General features: G+C 44.0%; 1 protein-coding gene across 3 annotated transcripts in view; it reads right to left on the bottom strand.

Moving 5' to 3' along the window:
* Positions 1–27,769, bottom strand: part of GARRE1 (granule associated Rac and RHOG effector 1) — an 83,491-nt gene that overhangs the window by 29,538 nt on the left and 26,184 nt on the right. For all 3 annotated transcript variants that reach the window (XM_030297643.1, XM_030297645.1, XM_030297644.1), the window contains exon 2: positions 23,409–24,706. In XM_030297643.1, coding sequence (XP_030153503.1) covers positions 23,409–23,903 — 495 coding nt within the window. In that variant the 5' untranslated portion in view covers positions 23,904–24,706. The remainder of the gene's footprint in view (positions 1–23,408; positions 24,707–27,769) is intronic.

Raw genomic sequence — 27,769 nt, 5'->3', positions numbered from 1 at the left:
CCAGAATAGGACAGCGCCGGTTGATGGGAGGACGGGGCTGGGGAGGGTGCCCCTGTTGAGGGCAGGATGGTGGAAGGAGGGCGATGCTGCTGCAGGAATAAGTGGGGGAAAAGATGCCGGACAGTTTAAAGGCAGACTTTTGGTATGTTGTCTCCACCATTCTTACATGTTTGACCTTGGATGAATCATTTAATCTAAATTTCTTCCCTGTAAATAAGGAATGATGAGAACAAGAACTCGGCATCTCCCTGCTCCCACCCGTGATGCAGGGAGCAGCAGTCCAAATTACGCTTGTAACAAAATATCTGTGCCGTAAACGTTTCATTAAGAGCCGATCAAAGCAATGGCCACCCTGCATTTGGGAAAGCTATTTCACAGAATATCTGCTCTACAAGTTTCAAGTAACAGATGCATAAACACTACCTTGAGAGAGAGCGCCTGCCTCTGGGCATCTCCTGTCTCAGCCCAGCTCCCCTCCTGGAACACACCCCACCCACCTTGACCCAGACTTGGGCCAGTCCTTGGGGGTCTTCCTGAGAAACGTGGAAAGAAATACAGACTCTAAAGTTGTGAATTCAAAAGCAGGTGACCTCAGGGCCGTGGGCAGCTATTTTCTCCCTCACACGGAGAATGCTGCTCGGACTGCAGGATTCAGTGAGGCTGAAGAACAGACGTGGCAACCCGGGGAACGGATGAGTGGAGTGGTCAGAGACACTGCAGTTTAAAATGTCAATGCAGCTATACAGTTGCAGCGGTACCAACAGCCACCTTTATTGAGCGCTTAACCCATACCAAGCACCTTACTTGCAGTGAAGCAACTCTGTGGGTAAGAGAAATGCATCCATTTCCCAGATGAAAACACTGAGGCTTCGAGAAAGAAACCTGTTCCAATGCCATGCAGGAGACAGGAGGTGCAGCAGAGATCTGATGTCAGATATGTTCCACTCCAAAAGCTGTACTCCTAACTGCTAAGCCACTGTCTCCCTATGACAAGATCCAGGACATAGCCATAACAGGGGTGGCTACTAAAAGGAGGGGAACCCTGATATCCCCCGCATACTGTCAGGCCCTGAGGCGGGAGGCATGGCTCAGTCTTCTCTAACAGAGGAAAAGGAACTGGGACAAGAGTATCAAGTGGGGTGGCCTGTGGCACTCCTAGGTGGCATGAGTCTCATCGTTTATGAATCCACAGCAGAGAGCAGCTGCTAAGACTGGCTGGAAATGGCAATATGAAAACAGGGAGAGGATACAAGGGGCTTGGGAGAAAGAGCAGCTTCTCTTACCTCTTGAGGAATTCCAAATCCAAAAACATCTGTTCAGTCCTTCAGTACATCAGTCTCATTTAAAATTATGAATAAAGCAATTGGATTTAATTGGCATTTGCATCAAAAAAATTTTTTTTAAGTTTATTTATTTTGAGAGAGACAGAGACAGGGTGAGCAGGGGAGGGGTAGAGAGAGAGAGTCCCAAGCAGGCTCTGCACCATCAGCACAGAGCCTGATGTGGTGCTCGAACTCACTAAACCGTGAGATCATGACCTGAGCCGAAATGAAGAGTCAGACACCTAACCGATTGAGCCACCTAGCTGCCCCGGTATTTGCATTTTAAAAAGACTAACCTAGGGGCGCCTGGGTGGCTGAGTCAGTTAAGCGTCCGACTTCGGCTCAGGTCATGATCTCGCGGTCCGTGAGTTCAAGCCCGTCAGGCTCTGTGCTGACTGCTCAGAGCCTAGAGCCTGTTTCAGATTCTGTGTCTCCCTCTCTCTCTGACCCTCCCCCGTTCATGCTCTGTCTCTCTCTCTCAAAAATAAATAAACGTTAAAAAAAAAAATTAAAAAAAAAAAAAAAAAAAACTAACCTAGGGGAGCCTGGTTGGCTTAGTAGGAGAGGCATGTGATTCTTGGTCTCAGGGTTGTGAATTGGAGTACCATATTGGGTATAGAGATTACTTAAATAAATAAGACTTAAAAAAAGAAAGAAAGAAAGAAAGATAAATCTATTCAAGGCATCCCAAGTTGGTGGAATTTCAGGCCAATATCAGACTTCTGCATTAAGAGAAATCTTTTATTTTATTATTAAAAAAAAACCCCTCAGTTTTGTTATTTTTTTTTAAGTTTATTTATTTTGAGACAGAGACAGAGAGAGAGGCACAGACAGACAGCTCGAGTTGGGGAGGGGCAGAGATGGAGAGAGAGAGAGAGACAGAGAACCCCAAGCAGGCTCCACACTGTCATGGGGGAGCCTGACTCGGGGCTCAAACCCACGAACTGTGAGATCATGGCCTGAGCTGAAATCAAGAGTTGGACACTCAACTGACTGAGCCACCCAGGTGCCCCAAGAGAAACCTGTTAATGTGACTTCAATTCCTCATAAAAGCCCAATTCCTGAATATAGACTAATCATTGACCTTGCCACTCCTGCCTCTAAATTTCCACAGAGCATTCTGGATTATAAACAGCCATCAAAGATCTACTAAAAGGAAACCTTGTTTTCTGGGACTCCCTGGTGGTGGCAGAAACGCAGTATGAGTTCACTCTCCCATTCCCATATACACATACCACATCTGCTGCTAAGGGTGTTGTGTTGATGGATACAACCAGAAAACTTTCTCTTCTTGGTGATGTTTATATTTTATTAATTCAACCAGGTTTTAGTTTAAGGTCACCCTACTCAGTCCCCCAAAGACCACCCTCTCTCACTGCCACAGTTGCAGAGGACCAATTTAACTCTACCTTCCTAGAATATTTCAAACTTTAGTTTTAGTTACTGCTCTTCTAGGGCCAAGCAAGGCCTGGCTCAGCCCTGAATCTACGCCCGTGTTGGGATCATGGAGTGCCCAAAGCCACCCATCCCCCAGCACACCTAGTGATTTTCATATCGATACACACAATATCTCACTAAGTTCGTTTTCTACTTAACCTCACTTAACAATCCATCTTTCTCACATCCCTAGAGTGAAGAACAAATAAAACCGATACATATACCACATGGTCAAATGTCCAGGAACTCCATCATTTATTTCTGATCAGTTTAATTTTTTTTTTTTTCAACGTTTATTTATTTTTGGGACAGAGAGAGACAGAGCATGAACGGGGGAGGGGCAGAGAGAGAGGGAGACACAGAATCGGAAACAGGCTCCAGGCTCTGAGCCATCAGCCCAGAGCCCGACGCGGGGCTCGAACTCACGGACCGTGAGATCGTGACCTGGCTGAAGTCGGACGCTTAACCGACTGCGCCACCCAGGCGCCCCTATTTCTGATCAGTTTAAAAGTCCAGAGTGAATGAAATGAAGGCGATCTGGATTGGCTGCTTTTATTAGAAATTCCAAAGTCATTCAATCATTTCTTTCTCTTCAATATTTACTTTTACCTTAAACATTACAGTTGGTTCCAAGTTCCCTCAACCTTGCTCTTTTGTTCGTATGATAATTCCAGAGTTATTACATAATGACCTAACCAATAGACCAGAATGTGATATAAAAACCTAAATGTGTCTCCAGAGAAATAGAGAATGCAGTGGACCATGCCCAGGCTATGGAAAGTGCTTGCAAAGATTAGATTACAGTATAAAAATGCAAAAAAGAAACTTACTGCAACTATGTATAGTCTGACCTAAAAATCGATTACAGGGAGTATTTAAATATTTAAAAATTTAAAAAGCAACTAACAAAACGACAAAGATCTCTTTGCAGCAGGTATTAACCTAGAGCATAAAGAAGCTGCCATGTTATATATAAGAGGGAGAATACAGAAAGGAAAGAAAAGCTAACACCTGCCCAAGGGTGGCTGAGCCAACACCAAATGCTAATCACTCACACAAGATTATATTCTGCCTCTGGATATGCTGCTCCCTTGCTGGTAAAAATATCGACAGACACAGTTTCAGAACTCCTACCTCATGGACCGAGCACTCGGGTGCACAAAACCTTTTGTGTCAGTAAAACATAATCATTGCAAACAAATTAGGGGGAAAAAGATCAGCTAAATAAAAATCTACCAAATATTACCAAATAGATACAACCACTGATTACATGTTTCCTGTACAGCCTACATTTGTACCTGTAGATGGTCTTTTTGTAAAAACTAGATAATATGTCCTATTTATTTAAACATTTTTTAAATATTTTTGAGAGAGAGAGAGAGAGAGAGAGAGAGAGACAAAGCAGGAGTTGGGGAGGGGCAGAGAGAGAGAGGGAGGGAGACACAGAAGCTGAAGCTGGCTCCAGGCTCCGAGCTGTCAGCACAGAGCCCAATGAGGGCTCGAACCCACGAACCAGGAGATCATGACCTGAGCTGAAGTCAGACACTTAACCGACTGAGCCACCCAGGAGCCCCTATGTGTTCTGTTTTATAACCTGCTGTCCAAAAGAAAATATATCAACAATTTATTACCATGCCAACACGCACAGGGAGTTTTATATTTTAGCTATGTTGCTATAAATCTTAACAATTAATAAGGATAACTATAAAATATCATTCAGGACATAAAAAAAGTGAAAGGCTACTCAAGGTAACTAAATCCATATTAATTTTGGTAAGCAAAGGACCCTGCTCTTATAGTAATTTTTCCTATTCAAAATGCAAGTTTCCTCCATAAACAAGCAAATTTATATTGTGGGTTTCTACGGAGCATAGATAAAAATATATTTAAGTCACCCGGACAAGCATACGGCCTGGGAGCCTATTAGAGTTCAGGAAATTCTTTTTGTTGATATGAGTGTATTTTTCATCAAAAGTTGGCACTTTGATCAAGAAGAAAAAATTACCAGGGCGCCTGGGTGGCTCAGTCAGTTGAGCGTCTGGCTCTTAGTTTCAGCCCAGGTCATGATCTCACTGTCAGTTTGAGCCTCATGTTGGTTTCCACACTGACAGTGTGGAGCCTCCTTGGGATTCTCTCTCCCTCTGTCTGCCCCTCCCCTGCACTCTCCTTCCCAAGATGGATAAATAAAAAAAGAAGAAGAAAATACTATAACTGGGATGTCTGAGCGGTTAAGACATGTCTTTCTTCTTCTTTTTTTTTTTAATGTTTATTTATTTATTTTTGAGGGGAGTGGGAAGGGCAGAGAGAGGGGGATGGAGTATCCCAAGCAGGCTCCACATTGTCACTGCACAACCCAATGTGGGGTTCAAACCTATGAACCATAAGATCACGACCTGCTGAAATCAAGAGTCAGAAGCTTAACCCACTGAGCTACCCAGGTGCCTCAAGGCACTGGTCTTAAGAAGAAAATACTAAGGGCGCCTGGGTGGCTCAGTTGGTTAAACGCCCGACTTCGGCTTACATCATGATCTCACAGTTCGTGGGTTCGAGCCCCGTGTCAGGCTCTGTGCTGTTAGCTCGGAGCCTGGAGCCTGCTTTGGGTTCTGTGTCTCCCTCTCTCTCTCTCTCTCTGCCCTTCCCCTGCTCACGCTCTCTCCCTCTGTCAAAAATAAACATTAAATGAAAATTAAAAAGAAGAAAATACTAAACTATCTCCACTGAAAAAAAAAATGATTAAAAAGACAAATGGGGAATTCAAAGTGGAAATTCACTCCATCAACATTATTTTCACCATAGGACTCTGAGGAGAGGCCTTCTGCATCCCAGGACCTGGTGCCACATGTGTCACCTGTTCCCTGAGAGAGGGCTCACCGCACACATCAGACCGACTGCCTCTGTTATTCTTGTGAATTCCAACCGGTAGCGGCTGTGGCAAATCCTGGGCTGAGGTGGAAAAGGGGGTCGCCCACCACCTCTCAGCAGCATCTGGGACAGTGGGTCCCTCCCGCTCACCCCGCTCCTTCTTGAAACACTTGCTTCTCTTGGCTTCCAAGACACTGCACTTACTCCATCTCTGCCTCACTCTCCGGCTGCTCCTTTAGCGTACTCCTAGGCTGCTTCCAAGTCATCTTCTGACCTCTAAATACCGGAGTGTCCCTGGGCTCACTCGTCCTTGGATTCGCCCTCTGGTTCTCCAGTTTATATTCACTCCCTTGATGACCAGGTCCAGTTTCACAGCTTTAAATACCATCTATTGAATCTACTGTTCCCAAGTTCCTATCTCCTGTCCGGACCTCAGCCCTGAACTCCAAATTTGTATATCCAACTGTCTACCTGACATTGCCCCTGGGATGTCAAATAAGCACTGCAGACCTGTTATTCCAGCTACTCTTCCCCCACTGCTCCCCGCCTCAGTAAAGAGTGCTACCAGTGGTGCAGGTGCTTGTGTCATAAACCCTGGAGCCATCTTGCAGCCCCTCCCCTCTCCCTCATGCACACCCATGCACACCCCCACGGTGCTAGAATATTAATCAGCCTTAAAAAGGAGGGAAGCTCTGACACATGCTGCAATATGGATGAGCCTTAAAGACAATGGTAAGTGAAAGCAGCCAGTCACAAAAAGACAGATATTGTATGATCTTATATGAGGTACCTATAATAGGCAAATTCATAGAGACAGAAGGCAGAATTGTGGTTTCCTGGGGTTGGGGAGAGGGCGGAATGGGAGTTACTGTTGAAAGGGTTCAGGCTTTCAGTTTGGGAAGACGAAAACGTTCTGGAGTTGGATGGCGGTAAAGGCTGCGCAATACTGGGAATCTGCTTAATGCCACCGAGCTGTACACTTAAAAACGAGTACAGGGGCGCCTGGGTGGCTCAGTCGGTTAGGCGCCCGACTTCAGCTCAGGTCACGATCTCACGGTCCGTGAGTTTGAGCCCTGCGTCGGGCTCTGTGCTGATGGCTCAGAGCCTGGAGCCTGCTTCGGATTCTGTGTCTTCCTCTCTCTCTGCCCCTCCCCCGTTCATGCTCTGTCTCTCTCTGTCCCAAAAATAAAAATAAACGTTAAAAAAAAAATTAAAACAAAAAACAAAAAACGAGTACAACTGCTTCTAGTCACCTCCTCTGCTAACATTCTGTTCTAAGTTATGATCATCTCTTGCTTGGATTAATTACTATAATAGCCTCTTAACTGATCTTCCTGCTCCGTTCAATTAGGATTAGGTCTGTCTACACCCAACAGCAACAAAACAAATGTAGTGGCTTAAACAAGAGTGATATTTACTTCTTTTCTTTCTAAGATAAAAAAATAAACCTAGGGTTAGGCAGTCCAGAGCAGGCAATGGGGACTCCCGGGGTCACAAGGAACCCAGTTCCCGTCCTTCTGCTCTGCATCCTCACGCAAGGCTGGCATTCTTCAGTTGCCTCATAGTTCTAAGTGGCTAAATGACCTTCAGCCATTGGCCTGCATTTTAGAGAGCAGCCAACTGGGACAGGGGAAGGGTGTACCCTCTTCTCTCTAAGGAAACTTCCCAGTAGACTCATCCCAAACCTCTAGCTACATCTTCCCAGACCTGAATTTATTCAAGAGACCCCCAGATGTAAGGAAGGCTGGGAGTCCAGTCCTTTTTCCAGGCACAATATATCTGAAAACAAAACAAAACAAATCCAGGGTTTTGTTACTAAGGAGAGAGAGGAGACTGGATTTGGGGAGCCAACTAGCAGCATCTACTCTCTCTCCTAGAGGCAACTTTTCGCACAGGGAAGTCTTAGAAAACAGAAAGCGGATTATTGTACTCCCCTGCTCAAAATCTTCCAATGGCTTTCCACTACAATCAGAAGAAAATCCAAAGTCCTCATTCTGTCCTATAATACTCTATGTGAACAGGCCCCTGACTATTCTCTAAACTTATTTCCTATCCTTCTCAGCTCTAGCCACCCAGCTTTCTTGCTGTTTCTCAAAAATTCTGAGCACAGCTCCTGTCTCAAGTCTTTTGCACAAGCCAGTTCCCACTACATCAGGGTGTCTCAGCATCAACACTATTGACATTTGGGACCAGAGACTTCACCATTACAGGGGCTGGCTTATGCAGGCTCATATGTTGCTAGCAGTGTCCCTGGTCTTTACTTATGAGATGCCAGCAGCACTGGCTACAGATGCAGTAACCACAACCCCTCAGATCATATTGTTTTGAATACATTTTCAAATTTTTACTGTTTTTTTTTTAAGTTTGTTTATTATTTTGGAAGGGGGGGCACGGAGGGGCAGAGAGAGGGAGAGAGAGAATCCCAGGCAGGCTCCACACATAGAGCCTGACTGGGGACTTGATCTCACAGTTTGTGAGACCATGACCTGAGCCAAGATCAAGAGTCAGATGCTTAACTGACTGAGCCACCCAGGTGCCCCTGTTTTGTTTCGTTTTTAATTTTTTTTTTAATATTTATTTATTTTGAGAGAGAGAGAGAGAGAGAGAGAGAGAGAAAGAGACAGCACGAGCAGAGGAGGGGCAAAGAAAGAGGGAGACACAGAATCCGAAGCAGGCTCCAGGGCTCAGAGCTGTCAGCACAGAGCCCAACCTGGAGCTTGAACTCACAAACTGCAAGATCGTGACCTGAGCTGAAGTCAGATGCTCAACAGACTGAGTCAGCCAGGCGCCCCTGGTTTCTTTCTTTCTTTTTTTTTTTTTTAAGCAAAAAAGCAGGGAAAATCCCTTCCTCCCAGGGTGACTTCTGAGAGATCAACAGCTGCAGAAGAGCTTGAATGTGGCTGTAGAGGGGAGCTTTTGAGTATCTACGCATCTGTTCTGCCGCAGGATGGAAATACAATGTGACGGGCTATAAGGAAGAGAAATACCAAGATTTCACCTTCTCCGAGTAAATTTGAATTGAAAATAAGATAAATCAAAGACCTTTGTGCTCCTGCAAACTTCTGTGTTTCAGGATCTGGGGCCTGAGTCAGGTCACCTAATGTTCCATACTTCCTGAAAAAACACCATTCAACCATAGGTGTATATGTGTGGGATAAGAAGGATGGGACACTGGTCAGAAGCAGAGAGAGAAACTGAGGTCTTAAAAGATGGCAAAAATTGTCCCCCAAATACATAGTGGGTCAGTGATATTCTGACTCCTTAGCATGCAAGTTCACTGCCTCCTCCTTCAAACCATTCTGCGCCCTCTGGTGTAACAGTCAAGTTCCTCCCTACCCCTAATATGGTCGGGGGTGGGGGGGAAGGGAGATGTCATTTTTGTGCCAACTGAAAATACTTCTAGACATTGCCAAGTGTCCTCTGAGGAACAGCCCACCCTGACCCACTGGGGAATGAACCACTGCTCTGTCTGGAGCATCCTTCCCTCTGGAATTTGTACAGCTGTAGTTCTGATCGTCATTGCTCAAATGTCCCATCCTTGGCCTTTCCTCTACCTCTCTCTCCCCCCTTATCCTTCTTCATTTCTCTCTACAGCACCTCTCACCACCTGACATTTGCACATGCTAGTTGTTTTTTGGTCTGTTTCCCCACTTAGAAGCTAAGCTGGATGAGGGTAGGATCTTGGTTTTGCTTACTCTTGCGTTTTCAGTGCCTGGCACGCCAAGCCAAGCCAAGCGAGCAGCATGGTGACTCCAGGGCTGAGTGCAGGACATCAAAAGGCCAGTATCTTTGTGAAAATGACATCTGATCCCCGCCCCCCCACCCCCCCCACACACACACTCTTCCTGCTTTTTCCCCTGGACAGCTCTTCTGCAGCCAGCCCACAGAGACCAGCTGCAAACCTTGAGATTACTTTAAGGGTGACCTTACCAGCAGGCACAGGGAAGATCACGACTGTTGTGGAGAAAGGAAGTCCATAAACCACACAAGGCTTTCCTGTAAGTGACAACTCATCCATGAATAAAGAATCACGTATAACATTTGTTATGGCTTGGAACTGTACGCTTAATTCTTTCAACCTAAGAGCCAGTAATATAATTAACGGGTATGCTGTTAATAGAATTAAGGATACGTGTACGGGAATAAAAAGATGTATTTTCCTTATATGTTTCTCTGTGCATATCTATTTGCTGTTCTCTGCATAGATCCATAAGATAATTAATAGTAGTTATATCTGGGACTAGCATGGAATTGGAAGGGAGGATCATTATTTTTGGAAAGGGAGACTTATGCTATTCAGAAATGTTTGAATTTTTTATCATGAGCATGTACCATGTATACGAGAAACTAATTTGTTAAAATCAATAATCAACAGTAATATATCCAAAGCATTCCCATTAAAATGAAGACCAAAACAAGGATGCTCACTCTTTTTTTTTTAAAGGGAACACTTTTTAAAAAAAAAAATTTTTTTTTTTTTTTTTAACATTTATTGAGAGAGAGAGAGAGAGACAGAGCATGAACGGGGGAGGGGCAGAGAGAGAGGGAGACACAGAATCAGAAGCAGGCTCCAGGCTCTGAGCCATCAGCCCAGAGCCCGATGCGGGGCTCGAACTCACGGACCGCGAGATCGTGACCTGAGCTGAAGTTGGACACTCAACCGACTGAGCCACCCAGGCGCCCCGGATGCTCACTCTTAAAGGTGATTATTTCACATATTAAAACTTATGGTCAACACAAAATATGTAACTACTAGAAGGGAGGAGACATATGCAGATGACGTGACCATATATACACCAAAAAACCCCAAATAAACAAATCGAAACATGAGAATTATTGCATTCAGTCATGTGGAAGGAGACAAAAATCAAGGATGTTTCCATGTTATAGAAAAAAATGCTAAAATAGTATCTCATTCATTAGAGCAACTGAAATATAAACTATTTAAGAATTTCAAGAAGAAATATGGGCATCTCTGGGGGGCTTGACTAGTTGATTGAGTGTCGGACTCTTTTTTTTTTTTATAATTTTTTTTTTAATGTTGATTTATGTCCAAAGGGGAGAGAGACAGACCGTGAGTGGGGGAGAGGCAGAGAGACAGAGAGAAAGAGAGAGAGAGAGACAGACAGACAGACAGAATCTGAAGCAGGGTCCAGGCTCCGTGCTGTCAGCACAGAGCCTGACTCGGGGTTCGAACCCATGAACTCCAAGATCATGACCTGAGCTGAAGACAGATGGGCAACCAACTGAGCCACCCAGGTGCCCCTGAGTGTCTGACTCCTGATTTCAGTTCAGGTCATGATCCCAGGGTCATGGGATTGAGCTGTGCATCAGGTTTGGTGCTGAGTGTGAAGTCTGCTTAAGACTCTCTCTCCCTCTGCCCCTCTCCCATGCTAGCATGCTGTCTCTCTAAAATTAAAATTAAAAAAAAAAAAAAAAAAGACTTTTAAGAAGAAACATACACAATCATTAGGAAGGAGACTATGGAACTTTACCAAGAGACATAACAGAAGACTTCACAGAAAGGCATAATTGCTAAAATCCTGAAAAACAAACAAAACAATTTAGCAATGCATATGGAGGGTTATAACCGTGTTTCTCATCTTCTGACCCTCTCCAGATCTGGGTGTGGCCTCCTTCGGAGGGAGCCCCCCTCAGAGAGCCACTCTCAGTCCTGTGGCTTGGGGGAGGTGGACTCCGCTTGTACCGCAGCCCTGGGGTGGGCATACAGTCAGACCTGGCTAATCGGTGTGTCAGTTTAACCTTTCTGGTCATAGGGTCCAAGGACAGGCAAGGTGACCCAAGCCAAGCCAACCGGACTCAGTTCTGGAACTTTTGTCAGAACCTCAGGGAAAGCAGAGGTGCTCTTTCTGTTGAGTTGCTGGGGGCTCTGGCATGGAGACAGTCTGCCTAGCCTTCTGTCTAGGACAGTCCAGTCTGCCTAGAAATGAAGGGAACACTCGTGAAGGCAAAGAGAAGAGACAAAATTTGGGTCTTTTCGGTACTGTGTGAACCCCTGAATCCAGCCACGCCCAAAGAGCTTACTTGCTTCAGTTTCATAGGTCAATATATTGTTCTGTTGAGAGGCAGCACAGTGCTACAGTCAAGAGTTTGTACTCTATAGAGTGAGACCGCCTGGCTCTAAAGTCTGGATCTGCCGAGGAGACTTTTGATAAGTTGCTTCATCTCTCCACACCTCAGTGCCCTCATCAACAAAACAGGAACGGGAATAGTACCTAACTCATAAGGTTATTAATAGAATTAAGGGGCGCCTGGGTGGCTCAGTCCGTTGAGCATCCAACTTCGGCTCAGGTCATGATCTCATGGTTTGCGAGTTCGAGCCCCACATCAGGCTCTGTGCGCACAAGCTCAAAGTGGAGCCTGCTTCAGATTCTGTGTCTCCCTCTCTCTCTGCCCTCCCCTGCTTGTGCTCTGTCTCTCTCACCCTCGAAAATAAAAGATAAAAATTTAAAAAAATTTAATAGAATTCAGTGAGTTAATGTGTAGAGTCTCAGAACAGAGCACAGCATACATCACTATTAGCTGCTTTTTGCTTTTATTGTCATTTAAGCTATTTGAGTTTGGTTTCTATCACTTGTAGCCACAGTGATTTTTTTTATAAAAACAAGTCTAATCATGCTGGTCTCTTGCTCAAAATCCCCCTTAAAAAATCCCATATCAGGGCGCCTAGGTGGCTCAGTTGGTTGAGTGTCCACCCCCTGGTTTTGGCTCAGGTCATCATTCACGGTTCCATGAGTTGGAGTCTGGCATCAGGCTCCACTCTGACAGTATGGAGCTTGAGATTGTCTCCCTCTCTCTGTCCCTCCTGTTCCCTCTCTCTCAAAATAAGCAAATAAATTAAAAAAAAAAAATCCCACTTCATTCTGCGTAAGTTCTAAATCCTTATCAGGGCCTAACCTAGTTCTCTGCCCTGCCCTAACCTCTTCCAGGCTGGGTAGGAAGTTCTGGTGTAGGGGGCTGGGTCCTGCCAGAGTAGGAGGAGCAGGAGAACTCTGAACCAAGCAGCAGTCATCTGCATCCCACAGCATCACACCTGCTATCTCAGTCTACTTATTTGTCTGTCTTGTCCACAAGGCCTAGAGCACTTTTGACTGTTCTCACTCATCTTTGCCAGCTCGTAGCCAGCTCGTGTGTATTTTCTCCAGGAGGGTGGGTGGTAGCAGCTAGGTAAAGAGGAGAGCAGACCAAAGGAGCTGGTGAGGCCTCGGGAGGGGTCCTGGAGTGAGCAAGGACTCATGGGGTTCCTCCACATCAAGCTATTTCTATCTTCCTGGCTCTGGATATGTCAGCATCAGTCAGAGGGCAAAGAAGCCCAGTCTCGTGGGGGACTGGACACTGCAAACAGGCCCCCTCCACACAAAGACTGCACACTGGCCTGAGGCAGCAGCGGGGTACAGGGCACGACCCCTGTATACGCTGGTCCCAGAAGGATTTTAGGCAACTGTCATTTTACAGACAGAATCCTGATTTGTAAAGATGAGGGAGGCTGCCAAAACAGGCTGTTATCCAATCCTGTGAAGTCTCACAAGCCAACCAGTAACCATAAACATTTAGAAGAGAAAATAATTCGGGAAAGCTAGTTCTATGTAAAATTATACTCCAGGAACTCTTTTATTTCTCTTTCCTCCGAATTTGCCCACCAAACCTAGTAGTTCCCTTATGTTCCCTGAAGCCTTTTTAGCAACTATTAACTTTTAAATCCTATTCTCCTAAAGGAAAGCAACATTGCCATTTGAGTCACCAAAATGAGGAGCACACCCTGCCTACCTGCTGTTGGGGTCCTTCCTGCCCAGGGGGGTGTTTTTCTGCTTCTTCCTTGACTCACTTTTATTTTCTTCATTTTCCTGAAAAGTACCTGTTTTCCTTTTCATCACAACAACTTAATAATACTCCCTGTGATATTGTGATTTATAGTAAGAAATATGTATTTTGGTCTTCTTCCAAGGTTCCTGGCACATAGCTCCTAAAACTCTTGGAATTTTCTATGTGATAAGAGAGATAAAGTGTGTTTTGTTATTCGTAACAAGCCTCTCTACACCATACCTGAGTTTATGCTGATGAGGTGACTTTTGAAAAGCCCCTAGGAATGGGGGGCTGGTTGTCAAGGGAACCAACCACTGATTACAGGTTTGGAACTTTCAGTCCCACCACTCTGGGGAAGGGAGAGGTTAGAAGTAGAATCAATCAACAACGGCCAATGATTTAATCAATCACACCTATATAATGAAGCCTGGAAAAAGCCCAAAGGACAGGGCTCGGAGAGCCTCTGGGTTGGTGAACACGGGCAGGTGCTAGAGGGTTGGTGCGTCCGGAGTGGGTGTGGAAGCTGCACACCCTTTGCCCTGCGCATCCCTTTCATCTGGCTGATAATGAGTTATAGCTTTTTATGATGTAGTAAGTAAAATGTTTTCGGAGTTCTGTGAGCTGCTCTCGCAAATTAACTGAACCCATGGTGGCAGTCATGAGAACCTCTCCTTTACATCCAGTTGGTAGTAAGCAAGGGTAACAACACCCTGGACATGTGATTGGTGTCTAAAGGGGAGGAGGACAGTCCTGTGGGACTAAGCCCTTCCACTGTGGGGTCTGATGCTAACTTCCAGTAAATAGTGTCAAAACTGACTCAGAATTGCCGGTGTGGGAAAAACTCCCAGCGCACATTTGGTGATCAGAAGTGCCAGAAGGGAAGTATTCTGTGAGGAGACAGAAAACAGAAGAGTCTTCCTAAAGACTCTTAAAGACTTCCTAAAGACTCCTAAACACTCCCCTTTCTGTTATGAGTCCACTTCATAGGCACAAATCCTCCAAGGAATGGAATCATTTATGGGGTATTCCTGATTCACTACTCCTAACATAAGTTTCTCTCTCCCTTTTTTAAAACTTGGAGTATGTCCAAACAAATAGAGAGTGTTAACAAACCCTCATATACCCATCAAAAAGCTTCAATAACCATCAACATTTTGCCATGTTACTATCACCCTTCTGCTGAATACCACCTTTTTTTGCTGGAATGTTTTGAAGCAAATCCCAATCAACGAAGACACAGTACATGTTCAAACTTCCCAAACTTTCTTTTAAAATGTCTTTTGTTTGCTTGAATCTCAACCCCCAAATGCTTATCTTATTTGATTGTCATATCTCTTAACTCTCATTTTAGATGCCTTCTACCTCTTTTTTTTTTCCCCCATGCTACTTGACTTGTTAAATCAGGTCAACTGCCTATAGAACATGCCACATTCTGATCTGTCTAATGGCCTCCTTGTGGTGTATAATTTGCTCCACTACACCGCGTATTTTGTGTACACTGGGAATTCATTCCAGAGGACTGATGAGATTATGTCAGGTCCCCTCCCACCCTGGGGACAGGGGAGAAGAGGGAGAGGTGCAAGAATATACTATGGGGGTACTGTGTGGTTCTTAGGAGATATGATCAACTAACTGGTTATCTCATTTTTGGTGATGCTGAGGTTGACCAATGGATTTGAGTGAGAAAGTCCTGATCTTTCCCTTATGAAGTTCCCCAGTGACCTTTTACCAACTGGTTTTATCCTCCATTGTTGACCACTTGCCCGAGTCAGTTAATTCATTATGGTCTGCAAAATGGTGATTTTCCTAATTGTATCGTCTCTTCTATCCAGAAAATATGGAGACTTTTCTAAACAGAAGAACAACCTTCCCCCATCCAGTAGGGCTATTTGATTACGCTAAAAAACAGTTGTACCGGAGAAGCAGGAAATTTGTTTAATTCCTTGTTTTTCTTTTAATTAGCAATTTTCAGAATAATGAGTTGGTAGCACAGTGGGTCTTGGCCACTCAAAATCAAAGGATCCAGTGCTTCCAGAGTGGCAGCCACCCCCTGGCCCCAGTGGCTTCCACCCACACGGATTGGGCAGGACAGACAGTACATCTTGTTGATCCACAATGAAGTTTACAAAATCACCCAAATTCCAGCTGCTTAATTAATTATAGATTCTTCTAAAGGCTAAAATCTGAAGGCAATTTAGATGCTAGAAGAGTCACCTCAATAAAAGAATAAGTCAAAAAGAGTGGTTAGAAATTAGCAACAGCCTGAAAACTGGATTTATATAAGCTTTTAATGAAGTGAACTTCAGTTTCTGATTAATAGCAGCAATTTGGGTTTTCACTTGGCACATATAGTTAGGAAATATTGACCCCATAATCTGTTATGAAAGATCTACTAGTCAAAACAAGAAAGAAAATAAAGAAGAAACAATGAATTTTACCTTTAGGCAAAAAAAAAAAAAAAAAAAAAAAAAAGGAACAACATGCAAATTTAATTCCATTAAGGTTAATGAAAATCACATTTTGAAACCAGCCCCTAATATTTTCCGTTGCTGTTGCTCTACAATATTTTTGGCATATAATCTACCAAAAGAAATGTGAATATGTCTGAATTAAGGTTCTTACGAGTCAGTGCTTACAAATGAATTATTTCAAACAGATTCACAGATAATCACACAGTACACAAAAGACATTTGTTAGTGCATAAAGTTGAAGGCCGAGATTCAATTACATAAAGGTTTGATTTAAAGTCTGCCTGCCCACTTACAAAGTGGTGATGATACTTGAAAAGCCACTAAAATTGCCAGAAGAAATAAAATAGAGTCTCCTTAAAGACATACAACTCCTGGGATCCCTAAAGCTGCCCTGGGCTTCTGGAATGTCTATGCACAGCATCTGCCCGGAGGGCCATGCCCTCCCAACACTGAGGCCCCAGCCCCAGCCCTAGAGCCCCCCACCACCACCCCAAGAAGTGGCAAGGGCTCCTCACTCATCGCACAAGAATCGTCAAGGATGCTGTTCCTGCTGCCCTCCCTTCCACCTTCCCTTCAAAGGCTGACCTCAGGACATTCTGACCTCCCCTCCCCCGCCCCTACTCTCCTGTACTCTCCCTTTTGCTCACTGTTTCAGCCACAATAGGTCCTCACCACTCTCCAAACACTCAGGTTCATCCTGCCTCGGAAACTGCGCTAGCCGTTCCCTCTGCCTGGAATCCTCTGTTCCTGGTTATCAACAGGGCTTACTCCTTCACCTCCTTCAGGTCTTTATTTAAAAAAAGAAACAAGGGGGGGGGGTGCCTGGGTGGTTGGGCATCTGACTTTGGCTGGGGTCAAGATCCTGCAGTTTGTGAATTTGAGTCGGGCTCAGTGCTGACAGCTCAGATCCTGGAGCCTGCTGCAGATTCTGTGCCTCCCTCTCTCTCTGCCTCTTCCCCACTCACACTCTGTCTCTCTCAAAAATAAAACAGTAAAAATATTTTAGATAAATAAATAACAAATAAAGAAAGAAACAAGGGGCCCCAAATGGAGTCACTTGTGCTAAGCCTCACATCAGCAAACCAAGATTTAATACTTAACCTAACTGCAATTTCAGCCTCTTCCAGGAATAATACCTGTAACCTGTCAATTTAGAATTACCTGGTCAACAGTAGTGAGGTAATCCACCCAAGAGACCCGTTCCATCTCATATAGAAGGTAGTGGCCTTGCCGGAAGCAATCCACTCTTTGCTAGAAACTTTCTTTGCCTGCTCCTTTCTGCCTTATAAAAGCCTTCTATGTTGTATAGCTCCTTGGAGCTCCTTTCTATCTGCTTGCTAGATGGGATGCTGCCCGATTCATGAATAGCTGAATAAAGCCAGTAAGATCTTTAAAATTTACTTGGATGAATTTTGTTTTTTAGTGAGTCAAATGTCACCTCAATGACACCGTTTCTAATTATCTTATCTAAGACTGCAGTCCTCTTTTCTCTACACAAAGGGAACAATTTCTATCTTGTTCACTAGTGTATCCTTTGTGCCTGGCAGTATCTGGCACAAATAAAGTGTTCCATATATATCTGTGCAATGAATGCATGAATCACAAGTCAGTTTGATTCTTTTACTTACGTGTGCACTGAAAAAGGAATTTTATTAAAGACAAGTGATAAATACTTGTAAAAAGAGGTGGACATCTGTGACTTTCTGATAAATAAAAAAACACTTTACAGGATTGTCTATACTGCTTTAATATGGACTACACGGTTTAAGTGCAAAGGATAACAGATTTCTAGGACAAGCGATACTGAGGTAGATAAAATCAAGGAGAAAGCAGCCAATTTAGCCAAGCCAGCATTTTATAGGAAAACTGGAATTAACATAATCTTAAAAATCTCTGGTAGAGATAGATTCTCCTAGACTCAAAGAGAAAAGATACGGACAGCAGGTCCTGTGCGGTCTACCTCACAAAAAGGTTTGGTTGGGATATTCAAAGCTTTGTATAAAGAACAAATTCAATATGTGAAACCATATTTTTCCTGAATTCACATTTTGGCTGGACTGACAGTTTGAGACTTATACAAAGGAATTCCCATGAAGCAGTTAATTAAGATCACATTTCCTATTTAGACAAAATCCCAGTTCATATACGATGTAAACTACGTGTTTTCTATAAATCCAGAGGAGGACAAGTCCTACCTAAACTGTCGACTGGCTTGTCCAAAGGTTGTTAGGTACTGCAAATATATTTAATGGATACCCCACCCCCAGCCCTCTTCCTTCCCCAATGTCCCATTCTTGGCGGGAGGCAAAGAGAGGGAGGACTCTTGGTAGAAGCAGTCCCCTTGGGCTTTTATGATGAAAAGGTCCTGGCAGCTGCTCCATCAGGCAGGTAATACTGCTGCTGCCTTACAACAAGGGAGGTGCCGACTTCAAGAACCAGGAAAGGGGCACCTGGGTGGCTCAGGTGGTTGAACGTCCCACTTCAGCTCAGGTCATGATCTCACAGTTGGTGAGGTGAAGCCCCACGTCGGGCTCTGCGCTGACAGCTCAGAGCCTGGAGCCTGATTCAGATTCTGTGTGTGTGTCTCTCTCTCTCTCTCTGCCCCTTCCCTCTTTGCCCTCTGTCTCTGTCTCTCTCTCTCTCTTAAAAATAAATAAACATTAAAAAACAAAACAGGAAAGAAATGAACAGAGCAACGGTTTTAGGAGTGGCAGTTTTTTCCCCTTAAAAGGATTCCAGTTAGAAAAATACTTGCCGAACATTTCTCTCTGATGTTGGTTTGGTACATAGTTGTGTTCTGCACTTCAGAGAAGGGCTATTAGCACCATTCAAGCCATGTTGGAAGCAGTAATAATAAATGATGACAACTGGGTAAAGTGTTTCAGAAACACTAATCACCTCTGATCTTCACCAGAACTCTGGAAGGTGGGTGGTAATTCCATTTTATTTTATTTTTTAAAGATTTTTTTTTTAAGTAACCTCTACTCCCAGTGTGAGGCTCGAACCCACAGCCACAAGACCAAGAGTCACACACTCTATCGACTGAGCCAGCCAGGTGCCCTGGTAATTCCATTTTATAATTCCAGTTTATAGATGGGCAAAGTGAGGCTTAGAGAGTTTAGAAGATTTACTCAAGACTATACAGACAGAAGCAGAGTCATTTTCTAAACCCAGATCTTCTGACCCCATGCCTCATAACCATGATCCTAGCGCTTGTTAACTAGTGAAACACTACAGTTACAACTCATTTCTCTACCAGTGAGATTATAACCATAAGACTGGGAGGGTAAGGGGCAAAGTCACTGACAAGTCCAGACAGGACAGGACTCATGCACACCAGGTCTGTCCCAGAGCACAGAGTGAGCAGCCGCAGTTCCTAGCCAGGCACCGAGATCAAGGAGCACATCCCAGACCTGGCTGTGAGTAAGGGAACAGAACAAGCATGCTTTGGCCCCCCTCTAGGGTGGGACAGTGGGATCAGTACTTTGACTTAGGTTTAAAATGGTGACGGGAATGCAAGCTGGTGCAGCCACTCTGGAAAACAGTATGGAGGTTTCTCAAAAAACTAAAAATAGAACTATCCTACGACCCAGCAATTGCACTACTAGGCATTTATCCACGGGGTACAGGTGTGCTGTTTCAAAGGGACACGTGCACCCCCATGTTTATAGCAGCACTATCAACAATAGCCAAAGTATGAAAGGAGCCCAAATGTCCATCAATGGATGAATGGATAAAGAAGATGTGGTGTATATATATACAATGGAGTATTACCCAGCAATCCAAAAGAAGGAAATCCTGCCATTTGCAACTACGTGGATGGAACTTGAGGGTATTATGCTAAGTGAAATTAGTCAGAGAAAGACAAAAATCATATGACTTCACTCATATGAGGACTTTAAGAGACAAAACAGATGAACATAAGGGAAGGGAATCAAAAATAATATAAAAACAGGGAGGGGGACAAAACATAAGAGACTCATAAATATGGAGAACAAACTGAGAGTTACTGGAGGGGTTGGGGGAGGGGGGATGGGCTAAATGGGTAAGGGGCACTAAGGAATCTACTCCTGAAATCACTGTTGCACTATATGTTAACTAATTTGGATGTAAATTAAAAAAAAAAAAATTAAAAGAAAAAAATAATAAAATAAAAAGTAAAATGGTGATGCATTTCAACACTGAATTCAGGGCTGTTCTCAGTCACAGTCCTCGGCTAAGCTCCTCAGCAGAGAAGTCCTACCTAGCCAGTCAAGTTCAGCATTGTGAGGCCCCAGCGATGAATGTTAAAGAGTCTCTCAAGGCCTTGCCGATAAAACCCTAAAAAGACCAACAGGAAAAAACCCAAATGCCTAGCCATTCCATGTGAATTAGTGAGTATTCTGAGGGTAAGACCCTTATTGGCCCATGGCAGTACCTAAGTTCCAGAAACAACAAATACTGCTCTGTGGAAAAAGCAAAATGTTAAGTCTGCGGGCCTAAACTTGGCAATCACACTTTAGAATTTACTTATAAGTCAGCTGTTTGAAACTTAGAATACACCCATAGATTCTAAAACCCATCAACGGCACTTAGTTTCCAGTCTAGCCTCCAAAGCCTGTTTAGCCTATTATGTACAAAAACATGGTAGTACTCCAGCTGTCCTAATCACATTTCAGTGGGGAAGCCAAGTCAAAATCCCAAACCACAACAATTAGAAATATTTCTCCTGGGGCGTCTGCGTGGCTCAGTCGATTGAGCGTCTGACTTCGGCTCAGGTCATGATCCTGTAGTTCGTGAGTTCGAGCCCCGTGTCAGGCTCTGTGCTAACAGCTCAGCGCCTGGAGCCTGCTTCAGATTCTGTGTCTCCCTCTCTCTCAGCCCCTTCCCCACTCATGCTCTGTCTGTCTCTCAAAAATGAATAAAATTTAAAAAAAGTTTTTAAAAAAGAAATATTTCTCCTTCTCAGCTCAAGTGGTCCATGACGGTCCCAAGAAAGCAGAAGGGCCAAGGTAAGTGCAACTTCAGCCCAGTAGCTTCCTAAACCCCCAGTCCTCAGGGCTGGTTCCTCCTGCTCTAGTTGTCTTGACCTGGGGAACAAGGGCACTCGCCAGGCAAGGGTTGGAGGGCAAAAGGGCCATGACTAACTCTGTCTCCTCTAGCACCTGGAGGCACGGGCTGAAAAAGAGCTCAAATGTGTTCAAGTTAAAATAAAAGCCTTTGGCCTTATTTTTCAAACCACTCTTGTCTGAAAGTCTAAAAACTAAAAGTGTTTATGTCATTACAGGATGAGAGCTGTGACAGGCTGAGTCTAATACTGTATAACCCTTTCTGAGAGGGCAGAGTCCCTAACTGCTCTCTTGCCACATCTCTGCAAAGCAGCGACCAGGCACACTGGTGGCTGAACAACATGGTCCTTTCTGTAAAACAAACAAAAGCCAAAGCTGTACATCTGTGCATGTGCACATATGTACCCAGACAGCAGTCTGGAACGGCACACGCTGGCCAGCTAACGGTGGCCACTTCTGGGAAACAGAATGGGATGGGAGAGTAAAGCAGCAGTTTTACATTTCACCTTTTGAACTTCTTTTGAGAAGTACATTTTTTTTAAGTTTATTTACTTATTTTGAAAGCGAGACAGTGGGAGTGTGGAAAGGGGCAGACAGGGAGGGAAAGAGAAAATCCCAAGCAGGCTCTACACTGTCAGTGCAGAGCCTGACATGGACTCGATCTCACAACCCTGAGATCATGACCTAAACCGAAACCAAGAGTCGGCAGCTTAACCAACTGAACTACCCAGGTGCCCCAAAAAGTATATTAAAAAAAAATGCTTTATGTATATTTTACACATGTAACTCAAAAAATACTTGAAACTATCACAAGCCATTTTAAAAACACTTCAAGATGGTAATTTCCCTGAATATAAAATGTGATCATAGAAATAATCAGAAATTTAAAATATACTTGGACAGACTCCAAAGAAAATGACCAGCAGGTTCAGTAAACTACAGCCCACGGGCCAAATCCAGTTCAACAGACAGATCCAGAAGGTAAGACAGGTTTGTTTTTTTTTTAATTGTTTTTTTTTCAACGTTTATTTATTTTTGGGACAGAGAGAGACAGAGCATGAACGGGGGAGGGGCAGAGAGAGAGGGAGACACAGAATCGGAAACAGGCTCCAGGCTCTGAGCCATCAGCCCAGAGTCTGACGCGGGGCTCGAACTCACGGACTGCGAGATCGTGACCTGGCTGAAGTTGGACGCTTAACCGACTGCGCCACCCAGGCGCCCCAAGACAGGTTTTTACATTCATAAAGGTTATTTAAAAAGCAGAAGGGAACATCCGGGTGGCTCAGTCAGTTAGGTGTCCGACTCTCGACTTCGGCTCAGGTAATGATCTCGTGGTTCATGAAACTGAGCCCGGCACTGGGCTCTGTGTTGACAGTGCAGAACCTGCTTGGGATTCTCTCTTTCCCCCTCTCTCTGCCCCTCCCCTGCTTGTGCGTGCACTCTCTCTCTCTGAAATAAATTTAATTTACTATTTGCTTGGTACAGAAAGTCTGATGATCCCTAATTTACACCAATAATACTCTTTTCAAATATAGTTCTAAATTCTCTTGGAAACACCTTCAAAATCACTTTTAATCAATACAAATTAGTCACATTATTTAATAGCTTACCTTTTTTATACCCCCTAAATTCACAGCAGTATAAATTAACTTGTTTAGCCACCCTAACCACCAGAGTTGGCTCAGAAGATGTGATTTCCTAAAATCAAATTCAGCCCCAAGATGGAAAGGGGCATTCTCTGTTCTAGCATTCAGGAACCTAACCCCTGACACGTTGTTAAAATGCACAAGGACGTGAGAAATCAAACTCAGAAGAACTCTCTGAGCAGCTAACAATGATTTTTAAAATCTAGCAGTGACACTAGTGACACTAATCTAGCAGCAGATCAGTTTAATAAATGATTTCCTAAATGAAGGAAATAGATCATCTTTATTCTGAATGAAATTTGTATTCTAATCTTACGTTCTAATCTAGAGCCCTGAAAGAGGGAGAATACTTCATTTCAATTAACAAAGACCCTAAGAAATATATTAATCAATTAATTTAGAACTGGAAAAATAATTTATCCCGTAAACATGTGTGAACTTTCTACATTAAACCAATGGTTCCATATAATGACAATTCACAAAGTTCATGCTCATATTTAGAATTCTCAGTCTCCACTATGTACTTTTAACAGTATGCTATTCAGAACTAAAGTTTCAACTTCAAAATTGAAAGAACATAAAATACAGGCTGATATGTTTAACAGTCTTTTAACCTACTTAATTTGAAATGAAAGCAATTTAGAACCTGGTATTGCACAAAGTGTTTTACAAGGACAGAGTATCAACAGAAAGAAGATGATCATCACTGCTGTGATTTAGGAGAAAAATGAAAACCGCATTCTCACTTCCCTCTGGAATACATTTTCCTACCCAAGTATGACACAGAAGATACTCTACCTCAATGTCCTGGAGGCTGAATTCCTTCTGATCTGTAAAGTTTGCGGCCCCAGCACTAAGTTCCATCAGCATCTTGGCGATCTCGGGCTTTATGGCTGAAGTCAGCCGACTGGCTGCTTCCATGACGTGCTCCTGCACATCTTTAAGCTGCATGGCTGCCTTGGAGTAGTGAGAGTTCCTAAACACAGTGCTGAAGAGATCCGTGAGGAAAGTACTGGCACGGCAGAAGACGTTGAGGGCATCCAGGTACTTGGAGATGCCCTGCTGGATGTCGGCGATGGGAGTGGAGTGGGACATGGCGTGGTGGCAGCTGCCCGCAGCGGTCAGGCTGCCCAGGGGGGCGGTGGTGGCCGTCGACGCCAGGGGAGCACTCAGTGCTCGGCCCAGCTCAGGCATCGGGTACTGCTGGTGCTGCTGCACCTTCTGCTTGGACCCGCCAAGCAGGAAGCGCCGCTTGTAGTCCATTTTACTGTCCTGGGCGCTGCAGCAATACATGCGGGAGGGGTGGCTGTCCCAGTGACTGTGAGCGGGTCAGGGTCCTGATTCTATTTTCTTTCCCCCCAGAACTGTAGCTAGGTATAAAAATAGTGGAGTTCTGCAAATCTAAGTTTTAAAAAAGGCATTTCCATGAGGCAGGTGACCATGTGACCCAAAGTAGATGCAAGAACGACAGGTTTATGTAATTAATATTTTCAGTGTAGGCAGGACCCCTGACCAAAAATAAACATGTGTCCAAAATGCTGTATAGGAACTGTTAGCTTTCCACTCTCTTAATAAAAAGATATGCTTGCCGAGAAAAATGTTTACTTATAATTGCTTTGCAAGAATATTTTGGTACTTGTATTTACAATGGCAGAAAAATAACTTAACTTTTAAAAAATGTAATATAATGTAATATAATGTATCTTCAATATACCAGAAAAGTTAGAACCCCCAAACCCACAAGCTGATCAACAGCAATTTAAAAAGCAGTCCAGTTACTTCACACTAGGTCCTGAAGAAGGAAGATCAAACCTCTGCAGAATGTTGACAGAGCCTGCCTGCCAAATCCATTCACCTGCAAAGCTTCTTCTCAATGCGAAGCATTTCCAAATTTCCTTTGATGTTTTCTGAAAACAAGCGTTTTTTTAAAAAATGGCATTTGTTATTATAAGTCTCCTCCTCCTTTCTTTTTGTTTGCTGAGGTAGCAGTTTCCTTGTAACAGTAATAAGAGGTGCTTCCAGACTGGGCTGGCCCTCAATTGTAAAGTCTGAAGCAAGAATGCGCCGATGTATTTGTAAGGCCTCTAAGTCATTTCCTGTGAGGGGGAAAAATAAGATAAAGTTAGGAAAGTTACAGGACAATGAGGAATTCTGAAACATTAACTCCTGAAATGCTAAAATCCACAAAGGCGGGCTGTAAGTAAGAAATCACAGACAACCTTACAAAAGCAGGTAGGGGAGCTAGAGTTGAACTATGACACGGTGACTATTAGAAAATTCTTCAAGTTGTACAAAAATAGTGCAACCAGGAAGGTTTGATTCCACACCAACCACTTCAAAGCTGAGGCTAACGGGGCCTGGATTTGTGATGGTATTCGGCATAACCCTTGATTCCTCCCCAAAGAGCTCATAAATTCGCAAGGGGATCAGGAGAGTATCCAGACCACGGTGAGGATGGTCAACAACTACAGCAGTCATAAGACCTTAAGGGGGACTGGAAAAGAGAGTGAGGAGCAAAAACAGAGAGATATCAGAAGGTTGCTACAAAGAAAATGTTCCCGTGAGGTAGCCCCTGACCGAAGGATAGGTTTTCACAAATGCAAAGGGATGGGTGGGGTTCCCCAGCTCAAAGGACCACCAGAGCAAAGGCCCTGAAACAGGACGGCACAGAGGGCATTCAGGATACTCCAGCTGGGCGGAAGCGCAGTGCACAGACAGAGCCTGGTGTGGTGAGTGGCTGACAGGAGGTCTGCCGACAGGATTCCCCTCGTCCCCACCTAGGTTCCCCTCTGGATGTTCAAAGGGAAGCCTGGCGGGGTGTGTGCTGGTTCTCACACCCTGGGGCATCTTCTGTAGAAACCCCGGCTCTGCACAGGTGTAAATAGCAACATCTGGGCTTCTCTGGTTACAGTTTCTGGTACCTTTAATGTTTATTTATTTTTGAAAGCACAGAGCACAAGCTGGGGAGGGACAGAGAGAGAGGGAGACACAGAATACAAAGCAGGATCCGGGCTCTGAGCTGTCAGCACACAGCCTGCCCGACACAAGACTCGAACCCACAGACCGCGAGATCATGACCTGAGCCGAAGTCGGATGCTTAACCAACTGAGCCACCCAGGCGCCCCTCTGGTCCTTTAACAGTGAAGTAGTGTGACTCTTCTCAAACAGCTAACATCAGGGCTCACATTTGCCTGAACTATCTGTTCTCCCAAATGTAACAACAGTCCAAGTCTATTTTACTGAGTGTTATACTTAGTCCCTGTTAAACTACAAACTACATGATCTCTGAATATAGTTTGGCCTACTTATTGATAAGTAGGTTTCCTTTCTTTTCATTTTACTTTTTTGTTGATAAAAAAATACAAGTCACACTTTGTCGCTCATCTTGGCCAACCACCACGCCTTTACAATTGCACAAGGAACGGAGGAAGGTACGGAGGCTAAAAGAGCAAGAGAGGAGAGAAACACACATACACTCTAAAGGTGTAGCAACTCTAAGCCAGGTAGCATGTAAGTACAACTAACCTGGCTGCCATTTGCAGCTCTGTGTTCAAGAGAATCTTAGCTCTTAAAAAATCTGGGGCGCCTGGGTGGCTCGGTCAGTTGAGCGACCGACTTCGGCTCGGGTCATGATCTCACGGTTTGTGAGTTCGAGCCCCGCATCAGGCTCTGTGCTGACAGCTCAGAGCCTGGAGCCTGCTTCAGATTCTGTGTCTCCCTCTCTCTCTGCCCCTCCCCCACTCATGCTGTCTCTCTCTGTCTCGGAAATAAATAAACATTACAAAAAAATCTCATAAGCTTTTATTTATTATTTTTTTATTAAATTTTTTTTAATGTTTACTTATTTTTGAGAGAGAGAGAGACAGAGCATGAACGGGGGAGGGTCAGAGGGAGAGAGAGACACAGAATCCGAAGCAGGCTCCAGGCTCTGATCTGTCAGCAGAGAGCCCGACGCGAGGCTCGAACCCACGAGCTGTGAGATCATGACCTGAGCCGAAGTCGGACGCTCAACCGACTAAGCCACCCAGGTGCCCCTCATAAGCTTTTTAAGAAACAACATATCAGACAACTACTTGTAAGAAATGTTCCCAAATGTTCTTTTTTCAAATTTATGACAATAAGGAAATCCTATCTATCCCTACCCAAGTGCTCTATTATAACTGATGTAGCTTTACAAATTCTGATGTACAACAGAAGTCCTCAACAGGAATGCTGTTTACACAGAAACCATGTGGTCTATGAAAGAAAATCATCGTCTTGAGCTGGCTATAGTGAGCGTCTTGCGCAGTTCTGAGGAGCACTCTTTGTTCTGTATGACACACGGGTGCCTGTGGCTCTGACAGTCCACCCCCATTCCTCTGCTAGTTGGTCCTGAAAGGCCAAGAAGACCCATATACTTACCTAATTTTAAAGAAAGCATCATAAATAATTATACTCTTTTTTCACTTTACGTATTTCCAAAATTTACTTGAATCAAACTTAGAATGCTTAAAGATACACTATTTCTCACCAAATTCATCTACAAATTCAAAATCAAAATCTAAACCACCTTTTTTATAGAAACCAGCAAGCTGAGCCTAAGATTCATATGGAAATGCAAGGGACCCACGATGCCCAAAACATGTATTAGAAAAAAATATGTTGTTGAGGAGCCTGGTGGCTCAGTCGGTTAAGCGTCTGACTTCAGCTTGGGTCATGATCTCACGGTTCATGAATTTGAGCCCGGTGTTGGGCTCTGTGCTGATAGTTCAGAGTCAGGAAGGATACTGCTTCGGATTCCGTGTTTCTGTTTCTCTCTCTCTCTCTCTCTCTCTCTCTCTGCCCCTCCCCCGTTTGCACTTGCGCTCTCTCTCTCAAAAATAAATACACGTTAAAAACAAAAAGAAAAAAATACATTGGAGGATTCACACTTCCTGATTTGAAAAACTACTATAAAGCTATAATAATCAGTGGAGTACTGGCATGAGGAAAGACACATAAATCAATGGAAATAGATAAACATTAAAAAAAACTTAAAAAAAAAAAGAGCAACAAACAAAAACAATACAAGTATGAGCAACAACGTGGAGAACCTAGAACTCTCATACAGTGTTGGTAGGAATCTGAAATGATGCAAACCACATCAGTCTGGATGCAAACCGTCTGGCAGTTCCTCAAAA

Source organism: Lynx canadensis, chromosome E2 (assembly GCF_007474595.2).
Source record: "Lynx canadensis isolate LIC74 chromosome E2, mLynCan4.pri.v2, whole genome shotgun sequence".
Classification (NCBI taxonomy): Eukaryota; Metazoa; Chordata; class Mammalia; order Carnivora; family Felidae; genus Lynx; species Lynx canadensis.
Note: the sequence above shows the minus strand (reverse complement) of the source record. Positions and strands in the feature narration are given on the sequence as shown.